Genomic DNA, 15,007 nt, shown 5'->3' on the forward strand with positions numbered 1-15,007 from the left:
ATTGTGCTGCTATTTATTTATTTTTTTAATTCTCAACACTTTTTTTCTTTTAGCAAACATTTTAATATCTAAGAAAGTATTTTGTATACACACACAACTTAGTGCATGAGCAGGTTCCAAGGGACCCGAGGGTGGTGTTGGTGACAGGACGCCTCTTCAGGTAAGATGACACCTGATGGTTGCCATAGAGATGCTAAGCAAAGGCTGATGGGATGTCGAACCACACACACGAATAGGAGTTTTGAGATTTTGACGCCACACGTGACATCTCGATGCGGCAACAGGCAACGTCCCCAAGGCCAAGCTGGTCTTCGGCCTTCTGATGCGTCTCGCGGGACCTTCGACAAAAGATCCCAAGACGGACCGCGACGCCGGTGAGTTGCTCTTATGTCCCTTTTCTCGCACACAGACAAAAAGTTCAGCTTCATCAATTGCCCCGTGCGTCAGAAAAACGTCATCGGGACAAAAACATTTTGATGAGGCCGATTATTATCAAATTGTTTTCTAGGTCACAAGTTTTGTTGCTCAAACCGGCAAAAAAAATGTGGGGAAAGTATGGGAAAATTCTTATTCTATTCCATACTGTATGGGGACAAACATATTTTGACACCATATGAGTATCGTGTTCTCAGTTGTTTTTTCCTGTGACCACGAATGTCATTTGTCGTATTTAGGAAGCCCCGCCCCTCCAGAGGGCCCAATGGGAGGCGAGCGTGTGGAGTCGGGCCAGGCGGATGGACGCCCGGTTTTCCAGGAGTTGTGGTTCATGGCGGTGATGGCGGCCATCGCCCTGCTGCTGATGGCCGTCGCGCTGGGCGTGGCCCTGCACAAGGTCAGGTGACTACTTCCACGGACCACGAGGCATTTTATTAAAAATCAATTAATAAATGTGAAAATAAAAACTAACACATATATACATATAAAATAATTTATATAAGAGTTTTTATTTTCACTTTTATTCATGTATTTATTTTTAATGTTGGCAGTTATGGTCCGGGGCTCACGACATGACAACAGCCAATGAAAACCCTGCGTTGCAGGTGCTGAAGAAGGCCCCCTTGAGCAGAGAGCGGCCCCCTCTGGTGGCCATGCAGAAGCGAAGCCCCATGGCCGTTTATCCAGCCAGCAATTCTGTTTTGGTGAGACGCTCCACCAAATAGTCACACATTCCGCAGCAATGACCACTGATCATAGCCGCCATTTTGTGACATTTCAGTTCGACACGGCGGGTGTGGTCAGCAGCGTGACGCTCAAGTCCTTCACCATCAAGACAGAGGTAACGTCCCATTTTGAAATTGTTCAATAAAGTTATATGAGGGGGAAAAAAAAAAGGTAACGTCGCATTTCCCCCTGCGTACCTGGGTCGCGTGTTGACATCTTTCTGCTGGCCACAAGGAGGCGCTGGAGGCCAAATGTGAAGACGCAGGTGCTCAGGGTAACGTAAGAGATGAGACTTCCTTGAGGCGCAGCGTCAGCCAGGTGATGGACCGGAAGTCGGAGGCGTGGGGACACGACAGCGGGATGGTGAGCATGGAAAGCATTTAGTCCTTGTATTTGATGCTTTGCCAATACTCGGTGTCTCTTCCGTTTTTTTTTTTAAATCGCTCTCTTGCGTCGACAGTTTATGGACGACGAAGAGTTTGTGGACAGCGTCAAAGGCTTCAGCACGACCAGGAAGGAGCACACCATGTTTACAGACACCAACTTGTGATCAATTGCGAGAGTCAAGTGGATCATGTCACCGTCAGTAACACAAGATGGCAGCAGAGCGGCCATTTTGTACTGGAACTAACATAGTTCATCGGCGCAAAGATGCCGTCCAAGCATCATTTTTACATTAGATGATGGTTGAAACATGTTTTTTCAGTGAATAATGGAGGATAGGTTAAAAAAAAAAAAAGTACATAGAAAATGTCTTTCATGTCTTATTTGCAAGCAGTCCAATCGTTCGAACGAACAAATAAATAAAAATATAAATAAATGGCTCATTAAACCGCAACAGTGTGAGTCAATGAGGTGGTAGATAAAAAGTGTATATAGTTGTTCACATAATCATTTATTTGAAATGAGGTGCAATGCTGACACACAAAAAAAAAACACTTGAACCATTACAGTCACTACTAGAATGGTCACCAAAAAAAAAAAAAATCAGTAACACAATAAATTAACAAACTTCAGTACCACATGAGTAAACAAACACCCCAAAACGGGCTGGAATCCGATGCATTAACTCTTTGACTGCCAAAAACGTCAAATAACGTTTAGTAAAATCCTATGGAGGAGTGCCAAAGACGTTAAAAGACGTTTGTTTCAAAGCAGAGGTGAAACTAACCATATTCTATTGTTGATTACTGAAAAACGGAATAAGGTAGAAACAAACTCTTTTTTTCTGATGAAAGATGAGAGTCCAATCTTTCATTTGGTAGTATGTGTGTTTCCATAGTCCAAACACATAATTTTCTGTGGACCTTGAAAGATCAGTCAAAAATGCTTAAATCGGCTGGCACCCACGGCATCCCTTTTCTGAAAACATCTGGCAGTCAAAGCAGTCAATTGAAAGTACAAAGTTTTTTTTTTTTTTTTTTTACAAAGGCAGTCCATTTTTTTGTGTGAATCTTGTTCGTCTTGCATATAAAATATAAATCTCTAAAATTGTATTTTAAATTGAGGATTTATTGTTTCGTTAGAAAACTAAATTCATTTCTTCTCATCAGATGACATCAAAATATTTTCATTATCAAAATGGACCTGATTTGGATTTCACGTGTCAGCCGGCAAATAAGACTCTTAACAGCCCAAAAATCTTTTTTCGAATGAAAACACACACACACACAAGGAGGAAATGCATGTGCGGCAGTAAAGTGCAGGCGGCACGTCACAGTTTACACACAAAATCATTCAAACACTTTGTCCTTTGAATTACTGTTACCTTTAAAAATGCAGAAAAAGTTGACTACATGGAGGCTCTCAAGCCACAGTAAACATTTAATGAACAAGCACAAAACGACTGAAGATGCTGACGGTCGTACCTGAGAGCGCGACTGGACCTGATAGTAGCTCACTCCCATTTCCGTATCTCCACTTTGTAAAAAAAACGCCATCAAGAATTGCACGTTGAAAATCCCCCAAAAAGATTATAAGGGGCCCTCGATTTATGACATCGTTTGGCAGCCATGAAAAGCGTAAGACTGATCGATTACGGCATGTTCCAAGTTACATTACTTCACAGCTGTGGTTACAAGAAAACTGGTGGTGTTCCACAAGGCTCACTACTTAGTTCAGAGATTTTTGTGTTTGTCATGCAAAACTGTAAATATGACTTCGCTACTGAATTGTTGCGGGTTAGTGATAAGACAGACCAGTGCTTCTCGAGCTTTCTCACAAAGTGCTATATCAATTCTTGTTAAATATCAGGGACATGATTTAAAAAAAAAAAAAAAAAGCCTCTACAAACATTAAATTGTCATAAAGGGCAATAAATCAGGTCTTTCATAAATGTATGAAAATACTTTAAAATTCATGTGAACAGTAAATTTCAAGAAAATAGTAATATACCCCCTCAAAAGTTTTAAAAAAAATATATTGTTAATTTATAGGAAAAAAAAGATTAAAATAATCGATTCATGGTTTTATGAATCAATATCACACTCGAAAAGAAAATCGATTCAATATCGATTATTACATTTTTTAAAGCCCAGCCCTCAAAGTACAATCTTAAAAAAAAACAAGCAACTTAGCTTCTTCAAGTAGCAAGTTCATAAAAGAATAAACACAACTTGACTTGGGCAGTGATTCTTTTGCGTACCACTAGGAGGAGCCTGGAAATGTAAAAATCTGTTGACCAAGTAGTAAACCTTGTGGAACGCCATCTCAACTGATTTTGACATTTATGTCAACTATTGTGTAAAAATCTGTGGACTCCGTATAAAGCCTTGTGGAACGCCATCTACAGGCTTTGCTATAGTCTGAGGTCATAATTAGAGTGTGTAGTTGTTTGAAAAACATATCGTCGCTGCTGTGTGAAAAACACTTATGTCCATTTTGTAATGTTTTACATTTTTGGGATGAAACTGAATGCAGACGTCCCGAAAATGTAAACAATGGGGAAAAAACGGACATAAGTGTTTTTCACATAGCAACGACGATATATAGGCCAACAATACAAAACAATCAAATTAAAAAAACGTTTGAAGAATACATGCCATCTTGTACTGCTTGGCCAAGTCATCTTAGCCGTTGTGCAAATGAATTAATTTCACGCCACTTCTAGCACATAAAATATGTTCAACTGCTGTGACTGTTGCTTAAAAAACAAACAAACAAACAAACAAGAAGCTGCCAGTAGGTGGCGATCAATGCAATGTGCGAAAATTGCAGAGAAAGAAAAAGAAAACTTAGCTTGTCATTGGTTAAGGTAGCATACAAAGATCACATATTAGCATGCTGACTAGCTAAAAGCTACCTAGCGCTAATCAACAGAAACGCGACATGAGAAGATAACTACGACGACGACGACGACGACGAGCGCTACCTCGTACTACCAAAAGTTTGCTCGCTAGCTAGCGTAAGCAGTGCGGGAGGTGTGAGGTCACTAATCAACGTGTTCGTCTGGCTTTCCTTTTTTCCCGTGCATTATATACAAAAATATTTTCTTTCAACATTCAGCCGGCGGCGAGCAGAGTTCGACGGATGCTGAGGTCAAGCTTTGCTGCCACCTGAAGTCTCTGCCGGCGGGGCCTTTTCCCTTCTTCGGACGGAAGAAAAATAATACAAGTTGGCCCAGATTTCCTTTTGCTGAACAACATTGTGGAATAAAAACAAGGAGTCAATCGGGGATTTTGGGAGTAATACTGGTTAGAGTCCACGGAGGATCGGGATTGTCCAACTCGACGTCCAGGTAAAAACACGTCAAGGTAAAAAAAAAAGTCTGTTTAAAAGATCCGGAAGGTTCTTTGCGACGTCACTCCGGGGAGGGCGCCAATTGGCTGTTTTACTTTTACGTGGGACAAAGAACTGCAAACACAGCACAAGAGGAGATGGGACGATAAGTTCGGGGGGGCGTTGTCACAAAAAAAAGGTGACAAGCGTGAAGTGAAGTGAGAAGACGACGAGGATCACAAGCGTGAGGAGCGGTAATCGGCCGCTAACTTCCTGCTAGCCGCTAAAGGGACGTACGGGATGGATGGCGGCGGGAATGGAAGGGGACGAAAATGCAACTGAGCAGACAAATTTGAGGGCAGAGCTGGGCTGATTCATCGATTTTTATAATTGTTGAACCCTTCGAAAAAAAAGGGAAAAAAATAAAATAAAAAATAAAAAAAAAATTTAAAAAAAGGAAAAAAAACGAAACTCAAACTTGTTTCATTTTTCTATAAGTGACGGCGGAACTATCGATTCAAACTGCAATTCTTATCTTTGCAGACAAAACAAAAAAAAATATTTTTAGTGCTATATCGCCCAGCTCTACCCGAGAAAGAAAGTGCGAAAGAGAGAGAGAGAGCGAAAGAGTGAAGTCGAAGGTGACGAGTCAGCGTCTTTTACAAACCTCGGCGTCCTGCGCTCTCATACCAGAGCTGGCCAAAAGCGCAAAAGCGGCGGCACAGGCGGGACACAAGGAAGGCAACAGTCAAATTGTGGTACGAGCGCCAACAAATCCCTCCATCCGCTTTCATTCGCCATCAAGCACTGCCACCGAATTGCAGCAGGGGGCGCAATATCCCAAGATTTGTCACTGCCTAAGGTATTACTGAAAGGAGTCAACTGAAACTACTAAAAGAAAAATGCACTAAAATGGTCATGTTTCAAATAATTAAAATAAATAAAATATGCTCAATAGCCATTTTAAATAAAGCTATACTTCTTAAAATACTGTTTAATAATCAATGCTATTTTTTTTGTAACAAACGTGTATCCAGATTTTAGCGCAAAATAGCGCAGCACTGCCACCTAAAGGACTGGGGTAGAACTGCACGTCCACCAGCTCGTAAAGGGGCCATTTAAAAACGAAGTCGCTCACACAATGTTTGGCGCACGTGCACAATCTATCAAACAAGACACAATACAGCACATTTGTCAAAACCTCTTTACAAAAGTCTTTTTTTGATTGACGGAAAAAAAAATTCAACAGCTTATGTTGTGGTTGGTGGGTGAAAAAAAGGCTTTTTGGAGAGCCAGAAAGGAAGAAACCGTATCAAGTGATTGCGTGTATGTGCGTGCGTACCTTTGAGGATGTAATCTGTGAGCAGGGCGGGAACTTTCTCGCTGTCGTCCCTCATGGCGTGAAGAACTAATAACGCACAAAGAGTTACGTGGGTCCGTGAGAATGAAGAACAAAAGAGGTGACGATGTTCAAATCGACCGACTCACTCTTTGTCAGGATTTGGAGGTCTTCCACTGCAGGAGAGCCCGTTTTCTTCTCATAAGGAATCACCGTGGTCAGGTACTGCGGCACAAGAAACGCACATGTTCATTGACACGCCATAAAAAGTCAACGGGTCCGAACAGCCGACATGCATGGAAAACGGACGAGGCGCCGTCGACGCTCCAAACGCAAAAGTTGGAAGCAGCAAAGCAAAAAAAAAACAAAAACAATGAGAGTTTCGTTGAAAGAAACGATGACAGCACGGGTTCGACTGTATCTGTAGAAAATGAAGCATGCTGGGGAGAAAAAGAAAAGAATCAGGAGGAGGAAGAAAGAGACGCGGGGGCACCTGTTTGTCCCCTCCTGCGGTACCAAAAGTTTGACGGAGGCCATTTTGTATGACATTGGAGAGTCCCTCCAGCGTGAGGCGCTACAAGCGGTCGGAGGGAAGAAGCAAGAGGAAAGACAGATGAGGACGGACGGCGAAGGGTGGCGTCCGGGTCGCGCGGACGGACGGGCCCGCGGCCACTCACCGTGCCCGGGACGTGCGAGCCGGACGTCCGCTGGCCGTTGGGTCCCGTGGCGCCGGCGCTGCGGATCTTCTTCTTCTTGCGCAGCAGCTCGCGGTGCTCCTTCTGCCGGTTCTGCACGTCGATGAGCAGCGAGATGAAGCTGTTCTTCACCTGGCGCCGCAATCGCACAAAACTGTCAGGACGCGCCGCAGTCAGAATTAAGCAAAAGGAAATTTGCTTTATGTATGAAGGCTTCAACTAAAGAATACATTTCTAAATATAGTTACATTTCTAGTCAATAAAAACAATGAACTACAATTTTGAATGGACATCGGATGGTCAATTCCAGAATGCCCAAATAAAAATAAAAAATAATTATTTTGCTAGTAAGTTTCACAATAAATAGAAAGACAAATTTAGACCTAAAAACTGAAATTAAATAAAAAATAAAAGACTACATTTTAAAATATTTAAAAATATATTGATATTTATTTTCTATAAATAAAAACAATGTACCAAAATTTTGAATGAACATTGGATGGTCAATTCCAGAATCCCAAAATAAAAACATTAATACATTTCACAATAAATAGAAAATCTAATTTAGAACTAAAAACTGAAATTATTTCAGAATTAAATAAAACTTTCAAAAACGAATCCCCCCCCCCCCCCCCCGAGTGATTTGCTGATTAAACAAGATGTCATTTTCGAACAGTGGTTCTTAATCTGGAATCGATCCAATCAAATTGTGCAATTCAGAGGGTCGACTTGTGGCTGTTGTGATGGTACGTCATGTGATTTGAGAAGGAAAAAAAAAGTAAGTGGACGGACGAATATCTACAATATGAATTGGCATGTGTAACAGAACGTATGGTGTTCCGCAGGGTTCAATTCTGAGGCCTCTTCTGTTTTCATTCTAGCCTCTGCCCCTGAATTCCATCTCGGGTTCAGTGAACGCGCGTCGGACCTCCAACAAGGTTAAGAACCACTCCTTTGGAAAATGCAATATACAGACTGCAAGAGGACATTTTGTGTCCGTGCAAGCACCCGAGTCACCTCCTTCTCGTAGTCCAGCTCGTCCCGCAGGGCCAGCGCCCGGATGAGCTCCTCGCTGTAGCTGCGGATGGCCGCCTCCACCTCCTCCAGCGTCTCGCTCAGCTCCGACATGGACAGCTGACGCAAACCTGAGCGTGCAACGCGGGACAAATGACTTATCACACATTTGTGGACTTGGATGGAAGTACAGTCTTGTGGGAAAACAAACAAACATTTATCACACTGTGCTCATATTTTAGATTACATCAAGTTTTATCCCACACAAATACCGCAAGTTCATATAAAATACAGTTGGTAAATGACGATTTTATTTAATAAGGGGAAAAATCTAAACTTATTTGATACATGCAACAACAAAAAATTGTAGCCACTCACATACATTCCTTTTTTTGTGTGTGTTTTAAAATGTCTGTCATGCTGGATGTTAACCTGCAGACCAAATAATTGATTGTTCTGTTAAATCACAGCAAGTGGTCCAGGTCCTGAAGTAACAGAGCAGCCCCAGACCATCATACTGCCGTCTCCATGTTTCACTTTCACGCATTTATTAAATACTGTACCAAAGGTGTAACAAGCCAAAAAGTTCAACTTTTGTCTCGTCCGTCCACAGAATAGTTTTCCAATTTTTTTCCGTCTTGGAACTCTCCCGTGGATGCCATTTTTTCCAGTATTTTTCTTTTTGTTGAGTTTCCAGAGAGGCTCGCAGCTCTTAGAATGTGGTTCTAATATGAAATCAGGACGCGGGCAAATCGTTTTTCACGGCAGTGTACATGTTCAATTGAGGAAATCAGCAAAAATTGGCACAAAATGGCTGCCCGTCGAGTGCATCGTCAGTCGTGATTAGTCGTCCGACGAGGGTGCAAGTGCGCATCGGCGTGGAACGTGTGCTGCTTCAACCAAATGTATATGTTTTACATTACATAACGTGCTGTCCGTTTGTATTTAGAACACATTACATAAGAAGGTTAGACATGTGGGTGCGTGTGGACGCGTCTCGCGGCGACCTCTCACACCTCATTAGGCCGCACTTGAGAACGACCAAAATGCGGCCCAGCGGAAAGACAGCGCACGTGTCGGTTTTCTGTTTTTCTTTCTTAAAAAAAAAAAAAAAAAAAAAAGCGCCCGTGAAACTTACGGTCCTCGTAGCTGGTGTCCGAGACGGAGCGTTTCAGGCCGTGGAGGTCCTGCGAGAGCATGGACAGGTCGGACTGGGAGGGGCTCTCGTCGTCGTCCGGGTCCGGAGACTCTTGCATCATCTCTTCGATCTCCTCGATCACCTGGCGGCCAAAAGTCGACGGGAAACACGTTCGTTTGCACGCACTTCAAAAATGAGGCTTTGACGACTGATATATTCAAATTGAGAACAGAGCTGTAAAAATAGACCTCTATTTAGAATAAATAAATTAAACATCAAAAAATGTCGACTACATTTGAAATGGTCAATTCTGAAGAAAAAAAAAATATACAAACATAAAATAAATGGAAACAAACTCATATTTAAAATATATTTACATTTTTAATACATATTTAAAGATTAAGTATTTAAAAAATGCTAGATTAAATGTTTAACAATATGTTTTAGAGTAAATAAATAAAAACTCAAATATAGAATATACAAAAAATGACATTTGGAATGAATGTTTTTACTACAGTTAAGAATTTTGAAGTGATGAAAAAAAAAAAAAAGTCAAAAGATGAATTAAAAAAACATTAAAAAAAACAATGCTAAATTCTTGAATAAATTGTAAAATGTGCTCAAATTTACAACAGCTTTTAAAAATGTTTTAAACAATTTCAGGTAAATAAACGAAAAATCCCAATTTACGATAAATAAATACAAATTAAATGATTTATCAATTATTGAACATTAAAAAAGACCTACTTTAACTTGGACTAAATAACAAACAAAAAAACTATATTTCAGAGTAAATGGAAAATACTCAAATATAGATTGCATAAACTTCTTACTAAAATTTTTAATATTTTATTCACTAAATATAAGATTTAAAGAAGAGCTAAAATTGACATTTTTCATTTAAAAAAATGTTTTTTTTTTGTTAACAGATCGTTTAAAAAAAATGTTGTTTTTTAAATTCACTTTGTAAAGCAATCCAAACGGCTCCTCCAACCCACGTTGAACACGAGACTGAAACATTTGCCTGTTATTGAGCGCCGTGTATTTTTGGGCGGGTTGAAATATGACCTGCTCGGCGGTGAAGAGCGGCTCGTCGTTGATGCAGGAGACGATGATGGAGTGCATGTCCATCTGCTCCCTCAGCTCCTCGTCGTCCGACAGATCCAACGACTGGTTGTCCAGCTTCTGTCCGTCCAGGATTAACAAGCGCTTTACAACAACGCTCACAGAAATCCAGTCAAAGTCGTCTCGCCGAGTCTTGTTTAACAAACGCACGCACTGAACGAGCCCGTCTCACGCTACCTGCCGTTCGTTGAGGTTGAGGGTCGGCAAGTGGAGAGAACGCGTGTACGACGTCTTCCAGTCCACCGGCATCACGTTGCCGTAGTTGTCCGTCAGCGCGTTCCAAACCCTGGAAAGACAAAAGCACACCTTTTTTCTTATGTTGCAAAGCTCCATATTAGTTGCTACATTAAAAAATAAATACATTGGAAAAATGATGGTGATTACATCACTAATTTAACATTAAATATTTTTTACAATTGGACAAAAATTTTGAATACAAAGTACAAAAAAATACATTAAAAATGATTTCAGAATCAATATAACAATACTAGAATTCAAAAAAACTAAAACATAGAATATTTTTTTAAGTACCCAATTTCAGGATGAATTAGATACTCATAACATAGGATTACAAAAAATTACTAAACTTCTGATCAAAAAGGTAGGAAATTAAAAATATATATTTTTGAAAATAACTGATATATACAATATATATAATTTTATATATATATATATATATATATATATATATATAATTATAATAATATATATATATATATAATTATAATAATATATATATATATATATATATATATATATATATATATATATATATATATAAATTATAATTTAAATTTTTAAAAAAATTTAATTTTTTTTTTTTTTTTACTAAATACTAAAACTCTCATTTTCAAGAGACATTCACACACGCGCACACGCAAAAGAGTGCGTCTTAAAAGTAATGTAATGTTCACAAGCGCGTTATGAAAAGTACGCAAAGAAGAAAACGGCACGTGGTCTCAAACTAAGAGCGACCTCATTCCAAATAATCTGCGGCACATTTGACAGACGACAAATCACGGCTGAGCAGATGGTGGTGGAAGCAAAACATTTTCAGAAAGACAATCTGAGAAGGAAAAGATCCAATTTGCACTTAAGAATCACACAAAACTAGGGCAGCATCTCCCAGAAATTGTACAACAATTCCTTTTGAGAACATCTGAAATGTTTTCTGTCAAAGAAAAAAACGGACAACTTCATTCGACTTTATCAGAGCAACCCTTCAACATAACCAAGTGCTATTTTGGACAGGAATGAGAGCTTTTAAACGAAAATCACCATCACAGACACAAATTTGAAAATCAAAAAATGTATTTAAATATATCCCACTGGCTTCTCCACATTGTGACAACGAGGCACTCTAAATCGTTCACGCCAGGCCAAAGCACCTGTCGACACGCTGACTTTCAAGACAAATGTCCTCCCTGCCTGTTCTTCCACTTTCCTCCCTGTGTTGTGCGCACACCCACAGCGTACAATGGTGCGCTCTAAAATGGCCACAAGACAAAGACGCGGTCCGCAAGCAGGCTGTCAAGGGGGGCTTTTTTCCCTCCCCCTTTTATCCCCTTCTTTTCACCTCCCCTGGCATCCATCTTTCTCCCCGTGATGTGCGTGCACCCACAGCAGACAACGACGCGCTCCAAAACAAACGTAGCACATTCTTCCATACACCATAGCCAAATAAATTCCTAAATCAAGAATATTTTTTACTTTCTCAACTCTAAGAACATTTTATACTTCAACCTCACACACTCAAATGAATTCCTCCCAGTTCATTTGTGTGAAGTTGTGCAAGTCATTGCGCTGACATCCATGCGAGGGTGCCGCGAGTGCACGCTCCGTCGTTTGATTTCTCGCCCGCTAAAACACAGCGCCTGTTTACGTAACGTCCACGTTGCTCCCCGAGGTGTTGTACGCAGCACGGGGAGCGAGGAGGGTGGCGGTGGTGTTCTATGTAGGGCAAAGGCTTATTTTGTGGCGCCTTGAGCAACGGCCGCTTGCCAAAATACACACAATTAGTTCCGCTGTCATCACATTGAAATACATTTAACATGCTCTGCATTGCAAGGCGGCAGTATTTGGTCCCGTAATATATTCATCCGGCGATTCCTTGTCTTCTGTCGGCACATTTTCCTTATTAACCTCGTTGGTTGGTCTCAGCTTGTCGGTGAACTCGTTAAGCGGCCGAGCACGTCCCTCCTGCCAAAGTGCATTCGTGCGGAAAAGACTCTGTGGGTTACTTCGGGGCTGCTGTCCAATTATTCCACTCCCTTTTCCCCCATCTCTAATTGCTATTCAGTCCATGAGTCAACGCAAAGTTGCTTTTTGGATTTAACATTTGAAACACCCGTAGCTGTAAAAAAAATATATATATTGTGTGTCGGCTCAAATCCGGGGTACTAAATCAGCCATTCTTGTTTAAAATGGGGAAACTGCAGTCGGCAGCTGAGCTAAAATATTCATGATGGATAACGTACTCGTGTATATTACTCAAAAGTTCTTTCAAAGAAAAATGAAACTAAAAATGTACTCGTGCAAGAAGATAAACACCACAACTGCTACAGGAAATGTGATATCAAACACATGGAAAAATAAATCAGAAAATACAACGTATCAAATATATATATTTATGGACTGAGAATGTTTTTCATACAAATACGTAATGCGCCGTAGTCTGTTTAATCGTTAACCCATGTTAGCTTTAGCGGCATAATCATAGTAAATATTAACTTGACCCCCCAAAAAAAAGTGGACTGAGTAGCAAGCCTTAGGGAACACCAATAACTTTCTACTGCAAAGGCAAATAATTGTGACATTTATAATAACGTAAAATTCTGTGGACCTCGTATAAAACCTTGTGGAGCACCGCCAGTACATGATATAAATACCTCATATAACTTTACTACTGTGTAAGTGTAGATTAGTAACAAACTATAGAATGGTCCCACTCAGATATAAATTTGGTTTACATGCTTCAATTTGAGAAAATACGCCAACTTCCCCTTTTTTTTGGGCGGACGTCTTGCAACATTTGCGATTAAATCTGCCATTGTCACAGTAGAGCAGTTTGAAGGAGAGGAAAGCCAACAAGAGTGTCTCTGAGGAGCCTGAGCCTGACGTGGGATGGGAATGACCTTCATTTGCATGTTGGCACGTGATGCACAATTACGCCATTTCAACGAGCAACAAAGAAAGTGAAAACGCACATTCATCCATCCATCTTCTACACTGCATGTTCTTTTTTTTTTTTTAACACAAGTCACTACTTCTACTTTAGTACAAAGTGTAGGAATGTGTGCATCCGCGACCAACATTGATGATGAAGAACGCATTTTCCAAGTTCATCTACCACGGGCAACATTTCAATTTACAGTTGACAACAAGCGACCGTGAAAAAAATTGAAGGCACGCAAGGTCTCCTTTCAGATTAATAGTATTATAATCTAAATTGTATATGTATATGTGGTTCTGTCAAATAAGATGTCATGTAAATTGATTGATTTTCAATTTCATGAATTTCATCAATTACAAATGACTCTTTACTGAGTATCTTAACAACTTGTGCGGTGTGTGTCACATTTTTTTTTATATGGTTGTGTGTTACATTTAAAATAGTTGTGAATGTTTGAAGCTCTTATTTAACAACAAGGTGAGACCTTAAAATCTTGACTTTGCATTAAGTTAGATAGAAATTTGAATATTTTCACCGGTTTTAAAGACTTACTTTTTTTTAACAGGGAAATTGCACTTTAACCACTGAAATTTTATTCATTATGGACATAGTTTGTACTTGACCTAAGTAAAATCTGTACTTTAAGCATTCATTTTAGATTAGATTCAACTTTATTGTCATTGCACGTCACGAGTACATGCAACGAAATAAATGTATTTATTTATTTGTGATTTTACTGTAAGCTATTTTTCCCTATCTGGGTAACGTGGCATTTGTGACACACCGACTACACTCATAATGCGCAAATATTATAAGTTTAAAAAAAGAAAAAATAATGTATTTTCCAAGTGGGTTAAAACAACAAATACTGTATGTTATCTTAACGACTAGTGCGGCAGTGTTTGCACTACCCTGATTGAAGCTAAGCTACTCTCCACTAGCCCCGGTGAAGCTAACGAGGCTAACGAGTCCTTTTTAAAAATATATATAGTGTGTCAAAAACGACATAAAACCGCCACTCACTCGTCGTCTTTCAGGTAATTCTCCTCTGTGATGGGCTTGATGGGTGCTATGTGCTCCGTGGTGGTGTTGTAATTGCGGAAGCACACGGTCAGCTTTTCGTCGAAGTCGTGGACGAGGTCCTCCATGGACTGGAAACTGCAGATCTCCCCCGAGAAACTGTTGTCCAGGTCGGACAGATCTTCCAGGCCACCAACCACCGCCGCCGCGGTGCTCGCCGAGCCACCGCCGTCGGCGACCGCCACATTGGAGTTGAGCTGGTCCAGCTGAGCGGGAGACTCCTTGAATTCATTGAAGTCCTGCCAGTCCTCGTCGAAATGAGCTAACGGAGCCGCCGCCATATCTTCCGCGCCGTGCTCCAACGCTGACACCGAGGACCGTGCGTTGTTTTCGGCTTGGAGGCGCTGGGATGTGAGGGTGGGGGCGGAGGTGGAGAGCGGAGGGAGGGGTTGCTGGAGAGTGACGTCATCGGAACAAGCAGAAGCTCCTCCCTTTTTTGGGCAAGCGTATAACGACGATCAACGTTTTACCAAACTCAAAAAGCACGCTGCCGAAGTTCACCGAACGCGACGTCTGGGTATGTTTTGTGTCAGACAACAAAACTATGAAATTTGGGGCTGATTTGT

The 15,007-nt window shown here is 40.7% G+C and overlaps 2 protein-coding genes across 8 annotated transcripts; one reads left to right on the forward strand and one right to left on the reverse strand.

The window, feature by feature from the left end:
• Positions 1–41: 41 nt before the first annotated feature.
• LOC144039432 (usherin) lies at positions 42–1,999 on the forward strand. 3 transcript variants are annotated; one of them, XM_077552771.1, is made up of 7 exons: positions 42–160; positions 237–374; positions 675–832; positions 987–1,139; positions 1,217–1,276; positions 1,396–1,524; positions 1,622–1,999. In XM_077552771.1, the coding sequence occupies exons 2-7, from the start codon at positions 323–325 to the stop codon at positions 1,709–1,711; spliced, it is 642 nt and encodes a 213-aa protein (XP_077408897.1). In that variant the 5' UTR covers positions 42–160; positions 237–322; the 3' UTR covers positions 1,712–1,999. The 3 variants fall into 3 exon arrangements, with proteins under 3 accessions (XP_077408897.1, XP_077408898.1, XP_077408899.1); XM_077552772.1 differs by having other exon boundaries at positions 1,399–1,524; XM_077552773.1 differs by having other exon boundaries at positions 1,041–1,139.
• Positions 2,000–2,035: 36 nt separating this feature from the next.
• Positions 2,036–14,824, reverse strand: fez2b (fasciculation and elongation protein zeta 2b). 5 transcript variants are annotated; one of them, XM_077552768.1, is made up of 11 exons: positions 14,385–14,806; positions 10,367–10,475; positions 10,133–10,249; positions 9,065–9,206; positions 7,930–8,057; positions 6,895–7,044; positions 6,711–6,791; positions 6,367–6,442; positions 6,221–6,286; positions 5,546–5,573; positions 2,036–5,013 (listed from the first exon to the last, which is right to left on the reverse strand). In XM_077552768.1, the coding sequence occupies exons 1-10, from the start codon at positions 14,720–14,722 to the stop codon at positions 5,563–5,565; spliced, it is 1,218 nt and encodes a 405-aa protein (XP_077408894.1). In that variant the 5' UTR covers positions 14,723–14,806; the 3' UTR covers positions 2,036–5,013; positions 5,546–5,562. The 5 variants fall into 5 exon arrangements, 4 of the variants coding, with proteins under 4 accessions (XP_077408894.1, XP_077408893.1, XP_077408892.1 ...); XR_013289448.1 differs by having other exon boundaries at positions 5,546–6,286; XM_077552767.1 differs by lacking the exon at positions 5,546–5,573.
• Between the last annotated feature and the right edge of the window lie 183 nt (positions 14,825–15,007).

The sequence above is a fragment of the Vanacampus margaritifer genome, chromosome 19 (genome assembly GCF_051991255.1).
Source record: "Vanacampus margaritifer isolate UIUO_Vmar chromosome 19, RoL_Vmar_1.0, whole genome shotgun sequence".
Taxonomy (NCBI): domain Eukaryota; kingdom Metazoa; phylum Chordata; class Actinopteri; order Syngnathiformes; family Syngnathidae; genus Vanacampus; species Vanacampus margaritifer.